This window comes from Solanum pennellii, chromosome 2 (genome assembly GCF_001406875.1).
Source record: "Solanum pennellii chromosome 2, SPENNV200".
NCBI lineage: Eukaryota > Viridiplantae > Streptophyta > Magnoliopsida > Solanales > Solanaceae > Solanum > Solanum pennellii.
The window spans coordinates 54,763,649-54,784,326 of NC_028638.1; the positions used below are offsets into that span (position 1 = coordinate 54,763,649).

At 36.2% G+C, this 20,678-nt stretch overlaps 4 protein-coding genes across 4 annotated transcripts in view; 2 read left to right on the plus strand and 2 right to left on the minus strand.

Moving 5' to 3' along the window:
* LOC107009721 (probable mitochondrial saccharopine dehydrogenase-like oxidoreductase At5g39410) overlaps positions 1 to 3,129 on the plus strand; it is an 18,602-nt gene extending 15,473 nt beyond the window's left edge. Inside the window, exons 4-5 of the mRNA XM_015209078.2 lie at positions 525 to 1,088; positions 2,099 to 3,129. Coding sequence (XP_015064564.1) covers positions 525 to 1,088; positions 2,099 to 2,782 — 1,248 coding nt within the window. The 3' untranslated portion in view covers positions 2,783 to 3,129. The remainder of the gene's footprint in view (positions 1 to 524; positions 1,089 to 2,098) is intronic.
* Positions 3,130 to 3,358: 229 nt separating this feature from the next.
* On the minus strand, positions 3,359 to 5,008 carry LOC107009692 (UDP-glycosyltransferase 708C1-like). The gene has a single exon (XM_027914595.1). The coding sequence runs from the start codon at positions 4,874 to 4,876 to the stop codon at positions 3,506 to 3,508; it is 1,371 nt and encodes a 456-aa protein (XP_027770396.1). The 5' UTR covers positions 4,877 to 5,008; the 3' UTR covers positions 3,359 to 3,505.
* A 1,096-nt stretch (positions 5,009 to 6,104) lies between these two features.
* LOC107009701 (tRNA (guanosine(18)-2'-O)-methyltransferase) lies at positions 6,105 to 9,160 on the plus strand. The gene is made up of 6 exons (XM_015209051.2): positions 6,105 to 6,409; positions 6,526 to 7,009; positions 7,476 to 7,614; positions 7,739 to 7,800; positions 8,136 to 8,274; positions 8,744 to 9,160. The coding sequence occupies exons 1-6, from the start codon at positions 6,265 to 6,267 to the stop codon at positions 8,879 to 8,881; spliced, it is 1,107 nt and encodes a 368-aa protein (XP_015064537.1). The 5' UTR covers positions 6,105 to 6,264; the 3' UTR covers positions 8,882 to 9,160.
* Positions 9,161 to 9,718: 558 nt separating this feature from the next.
* On the minus strand, positions 9,719 to 19,583 carry LOC107009670 (probable ubiquitin conjugation factor E4). The gene is made up of 16 exons (XM_015209008.2): positions 18,521 to 19,583; positions 17,795 to 17,999; positions 17,465 to 17,616; positions 17,078 to 17,381; positions 16,777 to 16,929; positions 16,256 to 16,459; positions 16,048 to 16,160; positions 15,809 to 15,923; positions 14,342 to 14,431; positions 14,033 to 14,236; positions 13,852 to 13,947; positions 13,628 to 13,750; positions 10,632 to 10,724; positions 10,387 to 10,551; positions 10,196 to 10,285; positions 9,719 to 10,115 (listed from the first exon to the last, which is right to left on the minus strand). Exons 1-16 carry the CDS (start codon positions 19,354 to 19,356, stop codon positions 9,936 to 9,938), a joined length of 3,123 nt encoding a protein of 1,040 aa, XP_015064494.1. The 5' UTR covers positions 19,357 to 19,583; the 3' UTR covers positions 9,719 to 9,935.
* Positions 19,584 to 20,678: the final 1,095 nt, after the last annotated feature.

Sequence of the window (20,678 nt, forward strand, 5' to 3'; positions counted from 1 at the left end):
AAATATGAAATTGTAAAAATAAATAAAAGAGGAAAAGAATAAATATAAAAACGAATAAAGGAGATGAAAGAAATAATTTTATATTATATATAACTATAACTTTTATGGATTGAATAAGTAATAAATATTTTAACAAAATCATAATGTGTTTTTAAATTGAAATAACAATAAATGTTGCCATAAAGTCTAAAGATAGCAATTCAACAAATAATTCTTTATAACAATTTCAAATTTGAGGAGTGAGTAATTTTTAAAAAAAATTGATTTAAAATCTATTTAATTTGGGTAATTAATGTGATGTTAGTGGGCTGAGTTGTAAATGGGTTGGACTGCATTTTTTGGGCTATAACTGAGCAAGTAATTAGTTATAGTATTTAGTGTGATGTTTTTACTCATTTATGTATTTGTTTTGAGATAAAAATAAAAAATAAATCAGAAAAAGATAAAAATAGATATTGGCAAATGCTGGCCATTGGAGGGCGCCACATCAGCGGATCAAGATTCAGATTTATATATATATATAGATTCCTTCTTCACCATTGAAGAACTTCGCCATTGCAGGCCGTAACACTTCCAAACTTTCACAGGCTTTGCAATGGGCCTCCGGTCCGAACCCGCCACCCGAAATCCCGATCCTCACCGCCGACACCACCGACTCGGCTTCACTTCGTCACCTCGCTTCCCGGACTAAGATCATCCTCAACTGTGTCGGACCATTTCGTCTTTATGGAGAACCGGTTGTTGAGGCATGTGTTGATTCCGGGTGCGATTACTTGGATATATGTGGAGAACCGGAGTTTATGGAGAGGATGGAGGTGAAGTACCATGATAAGGCTGTGGAGAATGGATCGTTAGTTGTTTCGGCTTGTGGATTTGATTCTATTCCTGCTGAATTAGGCTGGATGTTCAATTCGAGACAGTGGATGCCGCCGGCAATATTTAGTACGGTTGAGGCCTACATTAGTCTAGAATCAGACAAGAGAATTGTTGGAAATTTGGGGACGTACGAGTCAGCGGTGCTTAGTGTGGCAAACGCAGACATATTGCAGGAATTGAGACGCTCCAGACCCAAGAAGCCTCGTCCTGAGGTAAGTTCCTATCACCTTCTCTCTATTGCTCATTACTTTCTATTTTATGGCTCTAAGGTAAAATGGAAATATTTATTTTGATACTAGTATATGATTTATATACTCGTGAGTCGTGTCTATCAATGCTGTATGAAAATATAGTCAAACTTTTAACTTAGTTAGATTGGAAAGAATTCGAATATCCGACAACTACATAATCCCACAAGTGAGAGGTTAGAGTGTACGCAGATCTAACCACTACCTTAGAGAGTTTGTTTCCGGATGACCCTCAGCTCAATTGCAACAATTTCAGGTTCAAAGAAGTAGAAAACAATGACAAAACATAACAACTAATAAGAGAGATAATATAAAGCCTGAAGAAAGATTACAAACAACAAGAAGATAGTGCAGTAGCCAAAACCTTGTAAACAAATGATGATAGCTATTGGAAGGCTCAGTTCAATCACATATGTTAAATGCTTGCGTAACTATTTTAGCTTCACTACTTTTTTCTTTTACTGGTGAAATGTTGTATGTTAACAAGCAATTGGTCTTTAAAGCTTAGAGGTCGATTAGTCATTATGTGTTTGAAGGTGCAACTTTTAGTCAATGTCCACAGTGAATTATGTTAAAGCCATTTTCTCATTTTGTAGAATGTTTACACTTTTATAATCTTACATTTGGACTTTGAGAACCCACTGTTGACATCGATGAGTATATGGTAGGGATTCATAAATAAACCTTCTGATGGATCTCATGAATGCATGTATCATAGGGACTCATAAACCGTATGGTTGATTTCTGGTTGAATGAATGAGTAAATGATGGGGATTTATCATACCAAATGATAGAGATTCATTTTTAGATGGACTCTTTACACTTGATTACCTGCAATATGTGCTAGCTTTTACATTCCTCAAAGCCATACATATGTAGCATGCAGGTGTGGGGACAAGCGGACGGAGAGCATTCATGTTTTCTTGAATAACACATCAGATCTGTGAAACATAGTATTTTCTTGTTTGTTTCAGATTCCTGGTACTTTTCCTAAAGGTCCATTGGTAAATCACCTAAAGGAAATTGGGCTTTGGGCTGTAAAGTTGCCATCAGCAGATGCAACTGTGGTACGGAGAACACTTTCATGTTTGGCTGAAGATTCTCGTGGTTTACCCGGTGTTAATGAAAGCACCGAACAGATTGAGAGGAGAGAGGCATATTGGTCTACAATAAAGCCAGCTCACTTTGGTATGAAGATAGCTTCGAAATCTCTGTTAGGCGTTGTTCGTTACATTACAGTTGGCAAGTTCATTGCTCTATTTGGTAAAAGTGATATAGGGAGGTGGCTGCTTTTGAACTTCCCTTCAGTGTTCAGTCTTGGATTTTTCAGGAAAAAAGGTCCAACTGAGGATGAAGTGGCAAGTGCTTCCTTTAAGATGTGGTTTGTCGGACAGGGTTTTAGTGATGGCAGCCGTGCTTCACAAAGAAACAGGAAACCTGATATGGAGATAATTACAAGAGTAATGGGACCTGAGATTGGTTATTCGACAACTCCAATCATTCTAGTCCAGTGTGCCCTAATGTTGCTCAAGGAACGAGGCAATCTTCCAAAAGGCGGTGTTTTCCCTCCTGGGATTGTGTTTGGCCCGACTGACCTCCAAGACAGGCTTCAAGAGAATGGAATATCTTTTGATGTTATTCCAAAGAAAACTGTCTAACGAAATCATAGTTCCCTTCAGTTCCAGTCATAATGAAAATCTTTTGATGTTATTTACCTTTCCAGGCTAACTCTAGAATCCTTGGCCGGCCGTTATTCTTTTTCTTCTTTAATGTTCTTAGCTGACTGGATCAGCTTTATTTTGTTTGAAAATTTGTTAGGTTTGTCGAGTCCTGTGTATCTTGATTTCTGGCTGACCGGAGCAAAAGTTGGAGATAAAGCTCTACTTTGTAGTATAGATCTCAAGTAGCATGGCAATAAAGTTGATTCTAGATCTCTATGAAGCTAACATGGAATCTAGTTGAATAAATGGAACATTTATCCCACTCCTACACCACTTGGGAGAAATAATATGTGAACTGGCTTTGCAGAGTTGATAATTGAATCAGACATCCTGATGAGTGATGACTGGTGCAAATCGATGAGCTGATGCTTTGTAAAGATTAAAGGCATGGTCCCAATTACTTGCTGACATCTGCTAAGTCAAATTCAGAAGAAAAGATAAAAGAAACAGTTTTGTACAATTAGGTATTTAAACACTTGCATATGCTTGTTTGGTTGAGGAACAATCAAGGAATTAATTTTAGTATCTGTATCATATCACAAAACTGATGTATTGAGTAATATAAGCAAACAATTTGATTATCTTGATTGGACTTGGCAGCCAATCTTATTACCTGTTAAGTTATTTCTTGTAAGAAGAGGAAAAACCCATTAGGTGAGATTAAACATTCCAAACTTTGAGCTTGAGCATTTCAATTAATTGTCCAACAACTTCTTCTGATGTACCACCAATTTCCCAAGCCCGTTTGGCCTCTTCGCCCACCTTCTGAGCCATGGACCTCAACTTGTGATCTTGCATTAGCTCTTCAATCTTCTCCTCAATCTCTTCCGACTTCACCAATCTCTCGCCCAGCCAACCCCAATGTTTTGGCCACAACCCCAACCCTGCCTTCTCCATCACCTCTGCGTTAAACCTTTGGTCCCCGTTAAGTGTCCATGCAAGCATTGGTACTCCTCTCTGAGCTGCTTCCATCGTCGAATTCCAACCACAGTGGCTAAAGAATCCTCCTATTGCATGATGTGTTAAAATTTCTTCCTGTTTCACCCACTCTTTAACAACTATCCCCTGTTTCTTCTCTTCAATTTTTTCGAGGAGTGAATGTCCTACCAATTCTTTCAGCTCTGTTTCCTCTGCTTTATCAACTTTGACGGACTTCAATACCCAAAGGAACTTTTGCTTGCTCTTTAACAATCCCTCTCCTATTTCTTTTATTTGGTCCTTTGACATAGCTGTTCTACTTCCAAAGCTAACATATACAACTGATCTGGCAGGTTGTTCATCTAACCAAGAAAGGGAAGAGCATTTTCCAGGGTCTTCGTAATGCTTGAAAGGTCCAATTGGCAGAAACTGAGGATGAGTAATAGAGGTCTTGCCACTGTTGAGGGCTTCAATTGTCTCAGCCTCAAACCAATGGAACGTATTGGAAACAACACCTTTAATTCTGGAGATAGCTCGAGCGTTTGAGATCATTTGAGTTGTGAAGAGATTCTGTGGGTTGAAAAAAGGAGGGGGGATGTTCGATATTGAAAATGAGGGTAGACCATGAAGCTTCAAGTTCACACAACTGCTTTCAAGAGTCAAGTGAGGTAGGTGGGTAATAAGAGAAAAAAATCTAGCAGAAGTTGTACTTAAGATGTAGTAGGATATAGACAATGATGGATGATCAGCAAGCTGATCAACGCACGTTGCAGCAGCAATGTCAAGAAAAAGAGCGGAGATGGGTGGAGATAATGAAGATAGAAGAGGAGGAAGAAGATGAACAGAGCGAATGATAGCTTCAAACTGGAGAAAGAAGGGATCACCATGAGGATTGGACGATAGGAGGGGAACGACTTGAAAATCAAGGCGTTGAATGTGTGGATGCGCAGAAAAGAAGCTATTCAAATGTTTAGATTCAGCGGCAGAGACAGTAGGCTGGGCAGTGAGTAAAGTGACCTTACAATTACGAGAAGCTAACATGGCAGCGAGGCGAAGGAATGGCATCAAATGCCCCATTCCAGCACTTGGAAGTAGAGCGATATGAGGTTCCATCTTTCAAAATCTATCTACTGAACTTTGTTGAGTCTCGTTTAAGAACGGCGTTGATATAGTTTCTAAATTCCTGAAAATCTATCTGTTTGTTTGGAGAAAACTGGTCTCTTTACTTATTTGTTCTACATTCTACCTAACACAATTAACAACTACTGGTCGTCTGGTCCAAGATTTGTGCGAGTTAGGTTTCATTTAAGTTGTCAACTATCAGTAGTAGTTGTTTGGTTTCATTTAAGTTGTCAACTACCACTGGTATTTATTTGAAAACTGCTGCTACATATGGTACCGTTGGATGATGAATGCACATATTTTTTCATACGCCTACTAAAAATGATATGTTGATTACATATCTTTTTTACAAATTTATGTAAATGCTAACTCAAATATTTACGTATACCATGCAATTAAATTAGAAAAACAGGAGTTATGATCAATATGGAATAGAGTGTCCACTATAAACGCGGCAATACTCATAATTTAAAGGTAAGAAAATAATCGAATGAATATAAACACATTTCCCTTTGTCATGTTTACTTTTCTATATTGGACTTGGCACTCCTTTAAAAATAATTTATAAAATGTAAGTTTTATCATATTCATATCACTCCAAATTATTACTCGTTTTAGGAAATGAATTGAGAATAAATACAAAGGTTAAATTGGCATAAAATAATAAGTTATTACTTGATTTTCAAACTGAACAAACAAAATAGTTATCTATTTTCTTATTAGGGAAAATTATGCGGTTAAGTAAACATCATAGACGACTAACATTATATATTAATTAGCTGATTTCGAGTTTGTATAATTCGCCACATCTGTATATGTATAATTCGGCAAAATATACAAACATATGTATAATATACAATTATCTAATCGATATATACATACAATTCACCTCTCTCTCACCCTCTGCCCTCTCTCGCTCACCTCTCTCCTTCCTCTCCTAGTCTTGCTCGCCTCTCTCCTCATTCTCTCAATCTCGCTTGCCATATATACAAATACATATGTATATTATTTAACCGATATACATATACAATTATCTCTCTCCCACTTTTTGCCTTCTCTCAGCCCCTGCCTAAAACATGTAGCTACAAATTGTAATTATCATACTATAGCTATAGAAAATAATTCGGAGTTTCCCAATTTAGTCTAGTGGACGAAAGGGTTTAGTAATATACTAATAAGTTTCTCATGTTTTATCGCATCTAAATAAAGAAGAAGGATGTCCGAAATGTAGTTGGGCTTAAGATGGGATTGACCCAAATTGAACGCGGTCTTGACGGCGTCGTTCCGTTTTTCCTTGTCCAGTCCAGTTCAATCCTCGGCTGAATTTCCATTTCCGCCTCTGAGTAGCAGTGAGGTAAGTGAGAGAAGAATCACATGCAATGAGCGCCTGCAAAACCCTAGTTCGCTCTTCAATCTCCTTTTTTCAGTTTCAAACGCGAAACAGCTACCAGAGAAGTTTCTCTTCTCACATTTCATCCAAATTTTCTTTTTTCCGGCCGCTGCCTCTACTCTCTCGTAATCCAGGTACCTATTTTGTAATGTTTGCTTAATGATACAAGCAGGTAATTCAATGTTTATACGCTTCTGTATTAACCTTGTTCTCTATCTCTATCGTGTCTCGTTTTGAAATTTGTGAGTAGCATTCAGAATCGAACCGTGTAGAGATCCTTCAAGACGATATGGCAGCACTCAAGGAGCAATTTCACTGGAAACGTCAGAGGAAATGGCAGTTCCCCGTGTTGCCGTTGAATGTCCGGAGGAAAAATCCAAAGACACAGTAGAGGAGTTACTGTACAACAAAGATGATGTCTCAAAGCTGATGAAAATGGAACGCAGGCTTGATACCGAAGGCCTGGGTCATCAGAACCGTTGGTTTCCATATTTGGATAAAGTTAAGGCGGGAAGTATGTATTTGAGTAGTTCGGAGATATTGGAAGCAGTGACCCCGTATATCATGGATTCGAGGAAAGAGAGGTTTCGCCATGCGGTAAAGAATCGGACATATTCAGTATGTTTGGTAGTTGAAGGTTTGAGTGATTTTGGCAATGTGTCAGCTACATTTCGCTCAGCTGATGCACTGGGCATTCAATCAGTCCATGTTGTAGCTTGTGATAGCTCAAAAAGGTGCTCAGAACTTTAGGTGAAAATATCTTTTTGTTTCTCACCATGCTCATTGCTTGATATTGATTGATAATTGTCAGATTTAGTAGTATCTGTTTGTGTTACAAATGTACTTTTAACAAATACATGATGTACAATAATGTGTTTGAGGCAACACGCTTGACTTAATCCAATAACTTCCCTTCATTTGGCAAGTTAAAAAAGGAGAATGTTTGATCCGGCTCACGGATATAATCAGCGGGAGAAAAAAAGCATTTTGTGGTTTACTTAATCGTCATGTTGATTAAAGGTTTAGTGCAAAGATTTCCAGTTTTGGTTTACTGGCTTAACTACAAAAGAGAACCTGTCAGAGCTCCAACATTTTTGGTTGATTTTTTAGTTTTGCAGGAAGAGAGTAGTATTTATAGGCTAATTAGCTTTGTTGAGCATTGTTTGTGCAAGTGCCTTCATAGTTACTATCTGCCTACAGATACAGGGAGAATCGACATGTCAGCATGGGAGCTGAGAAATGGTTGGATATCGAACTATGGGATTCTGTTCATGAGTGCTTCACAGTTTTGAAATCACGTGGTTATCGCATTGCGACAACACATCTTGGAATGGACACGGTATAGTGATGCTCTTTTATTTCTGATACTGCATTGCCGGTGTGAAAATTGGTATGCTCATTTTTGTGTTTCTTTTTTAATTGCTTTCTCTAGATGTTTATTTAATGTTGTCTTTCTGTTGTAGGTTTCTGTGTATGATATGGACTGGTCATGCCCAACTGCAATTGTTGTGGGAAATGAACTTAGGTAGGTAATATATTCTCTACTGACCTGGTTCAAGAATAGTTATTCAGCTTTGACCCGATTCCTACCTGCTGGCAGGGAACACTATATTTTGTCACATGTACGCTGTAATCATTAGAATATTCGGCCAGTCTTATGTTAGACTTTTAAATCAGTTTCTTTCTTGTTTTCTTGGTTCTCTATTTTTATAATTCTCTGTGCCGAAGATCTTATTCTATTTCCTTGTTAAAGCAGAGATAATAGGAATTTTGCTTCTTTGCAAGTTTTTTTTGCATGGATGGACTATGATTAATTTTTCTGAGATGGACCACAACCAGATAAGATATTTTTGTTTGTAGGGGAATAAGTGACGAGGCTCTTGAATCATCAGACTTGCACTGCAGTATTCCAATGAAAGGCATGGTAGACTCGTTCAATGTTTCTGTTGCTGCTGGCCTTCTTATGCACCACGCCGTCTGTGACAGAACTTCTCGCTTGGTGCGTTCTCTGTTGTACTGCTGAACATTCACTTAATTCTTATTTCATACTATTTCTGTCCCTTTCTAATTTTCTTCTCCTCTGATGGAGGGGAGCATGGATCATAAGATTGCAGTACATCCAATGTAAAGGAGAAACTATAGAATATATGCGCTAGGATTACTCTTCTTATTTTGTGTGATACACGCATTGCTCTGTTTTTTCTCTATTGTCATAACAATTGAGTTCCCACACTTCTCCTATGGTGTTAAATCTTTTGAACCTGTTCCAAATTTGGTTGTTGACATCAACCTATTGTACTTCGGAAAATTCTGAACTTTGGTGGTGTGCCTTCTGTGGTCAATGAAGGTCACTGCGTATTTGATCTTAGTTGCTTAAAATCTCTTTCCTGTACAAGCATCTAGCCATCTTCTATTCATGATCTCAAAGATTCAACTCACACGGTTGGTTTTCTCTGTTCTATTAAAAGGGATGCCATGGGGATCTAACTCGTGAGGAAAGCCGAATCTTGCTAGCAGAGTTTTCTTTGCGCCACAATGATAATGCAATTAGAATTGCTCAAGAATATGCAGAAAGAAAGATAGCTGACCTTAAATCAAAGCTTTGAGTAAGCAGTTTCCCTTTTCATTATTCGTCAGGTCTTCCATGTATATGCCCAGACATTTCAACAACTGAAAAGCTGAGTGTTTGGGTTTCGTTCTGGTGCAGCTTATGTATAGTAAAATTTCACTCCTGTTCTTTTTTTTTCTTACATCATATTTAAGTATCAATGGTTTCACGGTTTATTGTATTTATTAATTTCATAGAGAATCGCTCATGTTTAGGGGTTAATGTGTTTGAACTATATCACCATTTTTGAAAGACTTAATAACATATTTGTTGCCTATTTTCTTTTTTCGAGAATACTTTAGCTAACCTCTCAAATAAAATAAGCTAAACGATTGGTGAAGGAAAAAAAAAAAGAAGCATATCTTGGCTAAGGCTCCAGTAAATAAGAAAGGATAACTAAGGGTGTGTTTGGTACGAAGGAAAATGTTTTCCTAGAAAATGTTTTCTTGGAAAACAAGTAGATTTTGGACTTATTTTCTCATGTTTGGTTGAGGCAAAAGTTTTGGAAAATGTTTTCCTTAATTTTTGAAGGGAAGTCATTTTCTTTAATTTTGAGGAAAATGAGTGGATTTGGAAAACATTTTCCAAAACTTTTGCCTCAACCAAACATGAGAAAATTAGAAAACATTTTCATACCAAACACTCTTAACTCATTTTTGTAAGGAAACGGAATGCCTCACTGACCAACATTCAAACCGGCCGCGTCTCCAGGGCTCCGTGGAATTAACCATGGTGCACCCGCCTTAAAATAGCGGAATCCGATGGGTACAGCTAGTCGAATTCGCAGAACGATATCCGGGAACCACGGCAAAAAAAAAATGAAAACACGAGAACATAAATATAACATTTTTCAGAAGATTCCCTTTGTTCATAAAACATAAAATTCCTATAGTTATTGGGGACCCTGACAAGTAGAAAGAAGAATTATCCATACAAAAAGGGAAAAAAAGAAAAAAGGTTTTCTATGTTTTACCAACACAGGTTTTACCGTTGATCACTTGAACTCAAATATAATACAATGATCAGGGTTAAAAGCAGAAAAAAGAGAAATCCTACTCAATCAAATTTGAAGTATCAGTTGTTTGTATGGTTGTTTTTGTGTGTTGCAAATTCAAATCCTCCCCGGGCTTCTTCAGTTCATGGGACCGGATGAACTCTTCAATTTTAGCCTTCAACTCGGTGTCGGGAATCAACATGTCCGCAGTCAGATGAGACCGGTTAAATGGATCCGTCTGTAAACCAGTAGAAACACGTGAAAAATTGCAATGTTCCTCATAAGTGGAAAGAAAGACACCAAGAAACAGAGGCTTACACTATCACTAAGAAGGTGCCGCTGAATGACAGGCCGGTCAACTGTTATCCTCGAAGAAGGAAGAATGACAGGATCCTTCATTAAAGTATACTGCAAATCGAACAAAGATAGGTCAAAATACAGATGCTATCTATCTCTCGTGAATTAGGAGCTACTTGATTCGACACTTGAGTTAAAAAGGCGATACTTACTTGGATTGGATCAAGGAATTCATCGGGAATGTCTCCAAGAGCAGCCTCAGCATCCATTGCTTCTGAAGCTGCAATCTTGGCCTTTGCACCAAGGTCGATGAACTCTTGTATGATCCTCATATCTTCACCAATTCTTCTAAGGACATCAGCTGCAGCACTAAATATCTGGTGCAAATCCAACTTGTTAAACCAAGCTCAATCAGAGAAATTAATTTAAGGAAGCAATTAACTTGAAGAGTAAAAACCTGATCACTGTACGATCGGCCATCTCTTATAATTGCAGCTGGAAAGATTTTCTCCTTATCTCCTCTCGCTAAATGCACATATATTTTCACAATCTTCACATGCATTACAAAAGAAATGTAAAACTTCTGCATAAGTATCTTCCTCTTGATTCTAGGAAGGATAATATGGAGGACACACTAACCAAAAAGAAAATGCTTGCGACTTCACGGAACAGAGAATTACCAAGACAAAGTGAAAACTTGAGACAAAAAAAGCTAAATAATAAGGAAATGCATTTTTGTTTCTGTCAGAAAGAAGAGAACAACCGGACAGAGCTTTGACAATATTCAGAGCAGAGACCCCATCAACAATCATACTAGATTTTGTTAAAAACAATGATACTACAGGAAATACAACGGCTCAAGCAACACTGTGAGCAAATGATATTTGGTGCTAAAATATGCAACAAATTACTTGCTTTAGATTCTTGAACAGATAACTGATGAGCCGTGAAATTACAGCTCATTTGGCATCAGCTGCATAGACTATAGGTGTCCTCACTCCTCAATGCATGATTAGCTACTATTTTTATGTTTGTTTTGTTTGATTTCAGGGAAATGGGCCTAAGATGCCAAAAAGGAGCAAAAGATTGCAAAAAGGAGCAGAACACAGAAAAACCCTAATATGCAGCCTGTGGAACCAGACTGCGGGTACACATGCAAATGAAATACTCCCTCGGTTTCAAAAAGATTCACCTCCTTTCCTTTCCTTTTTAGTCTATTTCAAAAAGAATGACCTCTTTCTTTTTTTGTAACATTTTAATTTCACCTTTCCACGTGGCATGAAGAATAAAGTGCAACTTTATAAAATTGACATAACTTTAATCTAGGACCACAAGATTCAAAAGTCTCTTTTTTATTCTTAAACTCCGTGCCAAGTCAAACCGAGTCTTTCTTTGTGAAATGAAGGGAGTATAATAGATGCTTGACAAATGCAGCAACCCAAATCCGACTCGAAAATAAGTTGAGATTAGGAAAATAAATTGATGTCTTGAGCTTTAAAAAGGAAAGTCAGCCCGTCTTTTATGGTGCAGTTAATTTCGCTAATTGGGTCGAAAGGATTTAGTGAAAATATTCAAATCACCATTTTGCATATTTAAGCATTAAAATGAGTTCAAGTGAAGACCAGTGTTATCAAAGGCGCGCTTAAGCCCCGAAGCGAGGCTCAAGACGTGTTGAGTGTTTCGCCTCGCTTTATGTGAGCTTCAGTGTTGTCATCAAGGTTCTAAGACAAACTTTTCCTTGATAATGAGTCTCTTATGAAGAATTGACACAAAGCAATTGATACTTCACTTCATAACTAAAAAAATTCAACTTCATTGGTCATATACTTGTCATAATGTTTATAATTACTCCATTCGTTTCAAAAAGAATAACATCCTTTCCTTTTTAATCTGTTTCAAAAACCTCTTTCCTTTTTTGGTAACATTTTAATTTCAGCTTTCCATGTGGCATTTTAAAAATACAAGATTGAAGGGCATTTTAATACATTTTACATAACTTTAATTTAGGACCACAAGATTCAAAAGTCTTTTTTATTTTCTAAAACTCCGTGCCAAGTCAAATCATGTCACTCTTTCTGTTTCTGAAATAGAGGGAGTTTAATTTTGGACTAAACATATATGTTTGTATTTTTTTCTCCCTTTGCGCCTTCTCTAATTAAAGCCCACGCTTTATTTGCGCTTTGCGTTTAAAACCCACACGGACCTTAGAGCTTTTTTGCGCTTTTCGCCTTTGATAACACTGATAAAGACAAAATTTGCACTACTCCCTCTTTGGAAACACAAGCGTAGCCCCCTTTAACTATTGAATCAAATCCATATGTCAAACTTTTAATGTTTAAGTTATTTCCCCGTTTCCCTCAAGGAATTTGGACTTTATTCTCTGTGAAAATTATGCACTGCATGTTATGGGTAGTGGCAAGGTCCGCATACACTATACCATCCCCGACCCCACTTAGTGAGATTCCACTAGGTATGTTGTTGTATGCAATACATGTTATTTTTAATACACCAAACCAAAGACAACATTAGAAATAATCACAACAATGCAAGCAATACTAATGCATCATATTTAGCATTTTTTTTTATAATGCTACCAAACGACACGTTAATGGTATAATTGGGTGTATCAACAACACCACCTATATTTTTGTTAGGCATAATACATAAATGTACCCTTTAACTTTGCTTCATTTTACATTTATGTCCTCCAACTTTGAGTATGCACAAATAGACACTAAGTTTAAAGTTGAACAAGTAGACACATGAGTCATATGTGGCATGATACATGTAGGAAACCACATAGGACACAAATTGATACGTAGGATGCCGCGTAATACGTGTGTTTTTTAAGTGCCCATTTGTGCACTTCCAAAGTTGGAGGGTATAAATGTGAAATGAATCCAAATTAAAGGGCATATTTATGTATTATGCCATTTTATTAATTGGATAATTACCCCGACTCTCTACCCTTTCGACTTAAATACAAAACTTTTGTCTAGAGCAGGGTTCAAACTCTTCAAAATATGCTGACTATTGAAATTTAAAATATGCTGGGAAGACTCAAAAGGAAATATGTCTGATTAAAATCAGAACAAAATAATTCAATTAATCTCAAACTCATTTTGACATCCCACAAATCAAGTGATCCTCTTTTCGTATCCAGTCTTTTAAATTTTTTGTTGAAGTTAATATATCATGTTTCAAGCAAACTCAACATAATCTATTCACACTTTCTACGCTTAGTAATTGTGCAATTAAAAGTAGGTTCCCTCTATTGGGATGTGGGGATATTAGAAACAAGGACTGTTGGAGATGAGGCAATGAGGCCAATTTAGGTTAAAAGAAGAAGCAATCTAGCGAAGGACAGAGAAGTAGAATTAAGGGACATTCATGTCATCTGGTCTAAGTTATCTGCCACAGGCAATATCAACATACATAAGTAGCTTCATTCACCTGTTTCAGCAACTCTTTCGGGCGGAATTCATACTTTTCAGGATCTTTCAAGCTAAGAGATTTTCTTTGTGGGCCCACCAGCTGTAGTAAGAAGTAATTTAACATGCTAGCAACTCTTTCCACCTGGAAAACCAATTTGAGAAAAATTAAGGGAAACGATTAAAACCCACAAGTTCAGACCATAATATGATAGAACAACAATTGATATTGAATAGTGAACATACCATCTCAGGAAGAAGAAAAGGGACAGTAATTTGTTCTGAAGTAAATGCTAACAGGCTCACATCTTCATTTGCCAGCTTCATATCAATTCGAATTATCTAAAACAACCAGCATATTTCAATAAAACTCTGAACATATTACATAACTTTAGTAAATATAAACACTTTAGGATATAAAACTGACATTCTCTTGTGAATGGAACAGACGGGTTCTCTCCTGCCTTTCTTGAGCTGGTCTTTGCTCCCATTCCGCTGTGTTAGACATTTCAGCTTCCAGCTCTTTTAGTTCAAGAATTTTATTAAGACTTTCATCGAGAAGATAAATGCTATCATTAATTAAGAAGTTCAAGAAATTCAAATAAACACCCTTCTCCTCCTCCTTGGCAATCTGCAATATTGAAGTTACAGATGGAGTGTTATTGGAGAGTAGTTCAAGCATTGTGTTATAAAATGTTCAGAGCAAAATATCACCCAAAATGATAAAAACTCCAACCTGTCTCCATGCATTCCGGTGACTTGGAACTTGCCAAAGATATTCAAGTAGTTCAGCAATGTTGTGGCGGATATTAAATTTATCATAGAACTGCAGACACAGAGATGTTTCATTTAAAAAGCACACAGTGGAAGTCTCTACCATCAAGTAGGATGCATTAGAAAAAATAATGCATGCATTAGGCTTGTGTACTACTAATACTTTGTTTGGTACACTCTTCTTAAAAAAAATTTGAAGACACGGACCAGCATTCAACCTCTTAATGGTGAAACAAGTATCACCATATAACCAAGAAAACCCGAAACCTCAGACTTTCCCACCAAAAAATAGGAAAAAGAAAATCTGATGACATAACCCGGCATTCAGACCTCTTCATGCTGAAATAACACCAGAGAACCAATAAAAGTATTTGAGACCTCTGGAAAAAGAGTACTGTTCAACAGCCATACTTCAATATATATACCTTCTTTAACTTCGAAGTTCAAAATTCCTTCAAAAAAGCCCTTTTGAGGAATCGTTGATAAGACTATCTACTAAGAACTGCGTTTGGTAAGCCCTTCTTTTACTATAATTTTAGGCTGATAAGTTGGTAAGCATATGTGAAGAGTCATGGAGAAGCACACCTACAAACATAGTTTCTTGGAGGATATCTACTTTGCAATAGACTCTTCCTAAAATGTCACACTAGTTGTTCTATGAGAAATATTTTATAAATTTTTATGAGAGGAATATTGATTACTTTTCAGAGACAACAGGGGGGAATTGGATTATTGGTTACAGTAAAAATTGCGCTCATACTACCGCCAACTTGGCAGAACTTCTAGCAATCTTCCATGGGCTACAAATAGCAGGGGAGAAAAATCTCCAAGCTTTGGAGATCAACACTGACTCAGAAGAAGCTATGACCATGATAACTAATGGCCATTTAACATATAATAAAATGATACTTGGATGCAGGTTACATATGCAGCAGTGGGGGGCACCAGTTCTCAGAAATGTATGCAGGGAGCAGAAAAGGGTAGCCTATGTGCTGGCAAGAAATGCATTTTTTGAACCAAGGTTTTTGGCAGTTCCTCCAGTGTATGACACTTCAGGAACTACTTCAGCTAGGATATTTCTGTTTGTAATATTTACAATTATGGCAAGCTGTTGGCTCCACTATCATCAAATTATGCATCCCCGAACTAATCATGTTGCCAGTTATTACTTAATTCACATATCATGCATCCTTCTACATAAAATTTAGGGTCTGACACATTACTGACAACCCTCGAGAACAAGTATATATATTTTGACACTCCAGCAGATCCGAAGAATCTCCACTTTGAGAAGGTAATGATGAGCAGGAGGACGATCAGAAAGCAAAAAACTAGCATCAGATATCACTTCTTCCTGAGCAAGGGGACTTTATAGGAAAAGTTTCACTTCTCAAAACACATATCATCTGATAAAGCACAAAAGCATTACCTGTGTGTGTGAACCTGTAAATTCAATGTCAACATAAAGCTTCAAAAGATTTTTCACAAGGTACTCCAGAGAGAGTTGATGCCCCTCAAACAAAGTAGACGTTGCAGTAGAGCCGCTGTATAAAAAGTTCACTTAGAGAGAGAGGCAACAGCAACTAGATCCCCAGCACACACAGACACAAATAATAGTAGACATAATTTTGAAAAATGCAATATCGCAAATGATCATATTTGAATCACCTTCTGCGGGGCATCCAACAGTTCAGGACTTCAACCATCTTCGCTCTAAGGTAAGGGTTTCTGATATATTCTGGACTTGCCATGAACATGATAATGAAATTCATGAAGTCATCCTGTCAAGCAACGCAAAAAGATGATTGCATATGAAAAAGGAACACATGAAGAACAAGAATATGAATGGACATAAAAAGATCACAACTAAACCTACCAGCAAGACACCATCCAAAGCTCTGGGAATTCGAGAAGCAAAAATTAGCAGCTCCATGGCATCTTCAACGAAGTGCTCAGGCATAGATGCAAACTCCATAGGGCAAGGGGAAGGTAAAGGCATCTTAAAACCACCAACAAGCCCGACCAACCAAACAACCATCAACCTGTAGAAGGATAATGCACGCTGTAGAAGCCCTCCATCCTGAAAACAAGGCAATTTTTTAGCTTTGTACACTAACAACTAAAAGTAGGGGAATGCAAAATATAACTTACATCTACTCAAACCTAGGATGCTGTTGGTTTGCAAATTTTATATTTTACACCGAAAAAATCATGTATGCACAGAAAAAATAAAGACAACCCCTACGAGTTGACACCCACATTAAGGATCTAGTTTGCTTGAAAACAGCAAAGTGTAGCATTAAGAACAATCTAACAAAAGCAGCTATAAAAAGAGAATCCCTTCACATACTCAAGATTGCATAATCCTAAGAACTAGAAAAGGAGAAATTTATATACCCTCAATATTTGGGCTTCATAGCATAATTTCTCCTGTGAATACGATTCAAGATCTTTTTCCAAGCGAGATATTTCCTGCTGCAACTGTGGCGAGGGTGTTTGTTCTAGCATGGTTTTCATGGTAGACAAATTATCTTCGGATCTTGAAATGTCCTAAAGTTGATAATTAAATAGTTAGTTTGATACAAACACCTTGACCATAACACATTAACCTTTCATCCACTATTACATATGGTTCAAGACATCCTTCTTTCACCAAGTAAAATTTAGTATTTCCTTTCTTCAAATCCCAATTCCTCACCTGAACAAGATGCTTAAAATCTGAAAATGCTTTTAGGAGGCCCAGGTTGAGCACCCGTGCAGTCATGAAGAAGCATTCACATATGAAGGGGTATTTAGCTTTCTCACTACTACTTGATATTGGGTTGTTATAGTGGAGAATTGAAGGTCCACCAGAATCATTCCCAGAGCTTGTGGCTTCCTGAGATGCCAACAACCGATTTTCTCCATCGCTGCCTTCTTTAGCGACGTCAACTTTCCCAGGATTATTTTGATTTATCCAATCAGAGACTTCTTCTGATGATGCATGCATAGCAGTCAACCCCCTGGTATGAATCATAGGAAATGTTAAGCAACAAACACACATGCATCGATAATAGGAGGGATAAGGGGAAGAAGAAAAATTCACCTCAGTTCCAGACGGGTGCTAGAAAACACATATTGGGGATCAATCTTGTCCCGTTTTGTCAAATTGGCATCTAAGAAAGGTTCACAGAGCCGAAGCATAACGGCACTGAGATTGACAAACATTCCTGAACTAGCACAAGATAATGGATCAACCTGCAAAGCATAATATATTGAAGTTATGGTAGAGTACTAAACAAAATTACAATCCGCACATATCAGGGTGAGAAGGTACAAGTGCAAATGAAGTATCTAACGCAGAGCCAACAGATGCACACTTTACAGGTCTGTTTCACCTGCTACAGCTCCATAGCTTGATCTGGAGAAATCTTACCTGCAACTGTGCCCTTGAGGAATTTTTGTTTATAACTGCTGCAAGATATCCAAGGACATTTTCACGAATGGTTGAATTTTTCAGAAGAGACATAAGGACTTCTGCCAAGCCATCATACAAGTTATTCATAACAGTTTTGATTGTTGTGAAAGAAGACAAGAGATCAGCAGGACGACGTGTAGCCGATTCCGAGAAACACTGCTGGCTGTTGTCCAACACAAGTGAAACAATCTATCAGTCCTTTGTTAAAATAGAACTTCTCAGCAGAGAATATGTCAATCAAAAGAACTTAGACTAAATTCGTTCACCAAGGGCACAAATGGCCAACCCCCCACCTATCTGTTGGGTTAGAGAATGAGAGATATGCATATGCTAAGTCACCCGATACCAAAGAGAACCACAAGTTATTAGCTTGATGTCTGTTGATGATGTCTGAAGAATCAATATTTTCAAGGTAAGAAGCTAGGAAATATTTCTTCTAGGCTCTTTGTACTTGAGAAAATGAACTTCAAATGTAAAATAGTAACGACTTGCTCTTTCACAAAGTAGAATGAAGAAAAAGCATGATAACAAAGATTGAACAAGTACGAAAGGCTGTCTTGTCTATTCTCTAATTGATATTAGAATGGCATATAACTTCTCTTCAATGTATAAAGTCATATAATACACTTAAGGAAACAACATATAATTCATAATTAAAGAGACGAGAGATAAATTTTAACCCACCCAACATCCGGCTGACTCTTGAAGATTGCATGATCAGGTAAAGCACTGACATGAAAGAAAGGACCCAAAATGCTTGTCATCTCGATAACTCTTCCATTCATATAAACACTATTTGGAATCCACCAAGGATGATTCACCAGACACTTGGCACCTACTGGATACTTAACCAAAAATAATAAAGCTCTAAGAGGCTGCTGAAAATTACCCAAAGCTGAGACCTTTAGCACGGTCCCTCTCAAATCTTCATACAACTGCTTCAGTATTGGGTCCATACTATCAAAATCCGCATCCTTTAATAACTCATCCAAAAATCCAGGTGGACTCGACACTCCTCCACTACCACTACTCCCACCAAACACATCCACAGAACTTGAAACCTCAGAAAACAACAAAGGAAGCAACGGAGATACATTTGCTGGTGCCATATCCCAATTGGGAAACATATCAGGATTTCCTAAATGTATCCTACAGTATGATACAGCAAGTCTCTTTACTTGCTTAACCACCAATTCCATCTCAGACCTAACATTCTTATCCTTCATCGACGCAATTTTCTTCCCTTCTTCATGAGCCCGACGGTAACAGTTGACCAAATACTGAAAAGGTGGTTCCGCGGACACAAAATTACCAGAAAGTCGATCGATTAAAACCCTCTCCATCAAATCCCTAGACAACCTTAATCCTTTGCCCTCGCTCAAAATCTCGGCCGCCGTCATCTCTAAATACACAACGCGTGTATCATTTTCCATTGAATCAACTAGAGATACAAGTAAAATTTTCCGAAGAATTATATCCTCGATCTCCGCCGGCGTCCTCTGTGGTTTAGAAGTCGCCATGATTTCAACAACAATACAATAAATTAAACAAGAAAAATTGATGATTTAGGAGAAGAAAGAGAGAAATTAACAAACTAAAATCATTGTTAAAATAAGTGTAACGACTGCATAAGTGTATATACAAATATAAACAAAAAAATTAACAGATGAAATTGGAAAAAGATTGAAGGGAGGGGTATCAGAGGTTTCCGACTCTACAGGTAAACCCTAATTACGGTGTCGTTTCTAGTGCCATTGTTTCGGTAGAATTATACCACGAGTGTATTTAACCAGTACATCTCGGATAGAGATAAAAGAGCGTAACATCTCGTTTGGATGGGTTTAAAAAAAAAAAATCTAAAAAATATTTTTGAAAGTGTTAAAATTTATTTTTAAAATAAATAATGATGTATTTGAATATAAGTGAAGTTATAAAAGAAATTATTGATGTGTTAAGTGTTGATAAACACTATTTTTAATTGAAATATTTAAAATACCTTAAAAGTTATTAACATGATAAAGCTGATAAATTTAATAATAATTATAATATATAATAATAATAATATATAATAATAAAATAAACAATAACAATAATAAAAAATAAAATAATAATAATAATAATAATATTATATATAATAATAATAATAATAAAACAATGTAAAATAAATAATAATAATAAAAATAATTAAATATAAATAACAATAATAATATAACAATATGAAAATAATAATAATAATATATAATAATAATAATAATAATAAATAAATAATCATAATAATATACAAAAAATTAATAATAATAATAAATAATATAATAATAATAACAATAATAGTATATAATAATATATAATAATAATAATAATAAATAAATAAAGAATAAGATAAAAATAATAAAATATTATTAATAATAATAATAAAGAATAATAAAATAAATAATAATAAAAAAATAATAAAATATCAATAATTCTAATAATTATACTAATAATAATAAAAAAATAAAGTAATAATAATAATAATAATAAATAATTATTATTATAATAATAATAAAAAAATAAAAATAAAAGAATTAAGGGTAAAAAGGTAATATACACCGTCAAAATAAAATGACTTTTAAGTTGAAAAAAAAAAAACTCACCTAGCTTTTTCATTCTTTGGCTTAAAATAATCATTTTTGACTTAAAATAAGTTATTTTGGTATTTAGTCAAACAATCTAATAAGTTAAAAACTGACTTTTAAGTTAGTTTGACTAGCTTAAGCCCATCCAAACAAGCTCTTCTTATTCTATGAATTATCTATAAATATCATTTTTGTTTTTTTTTAAGATTATAAAATATATTTAATAC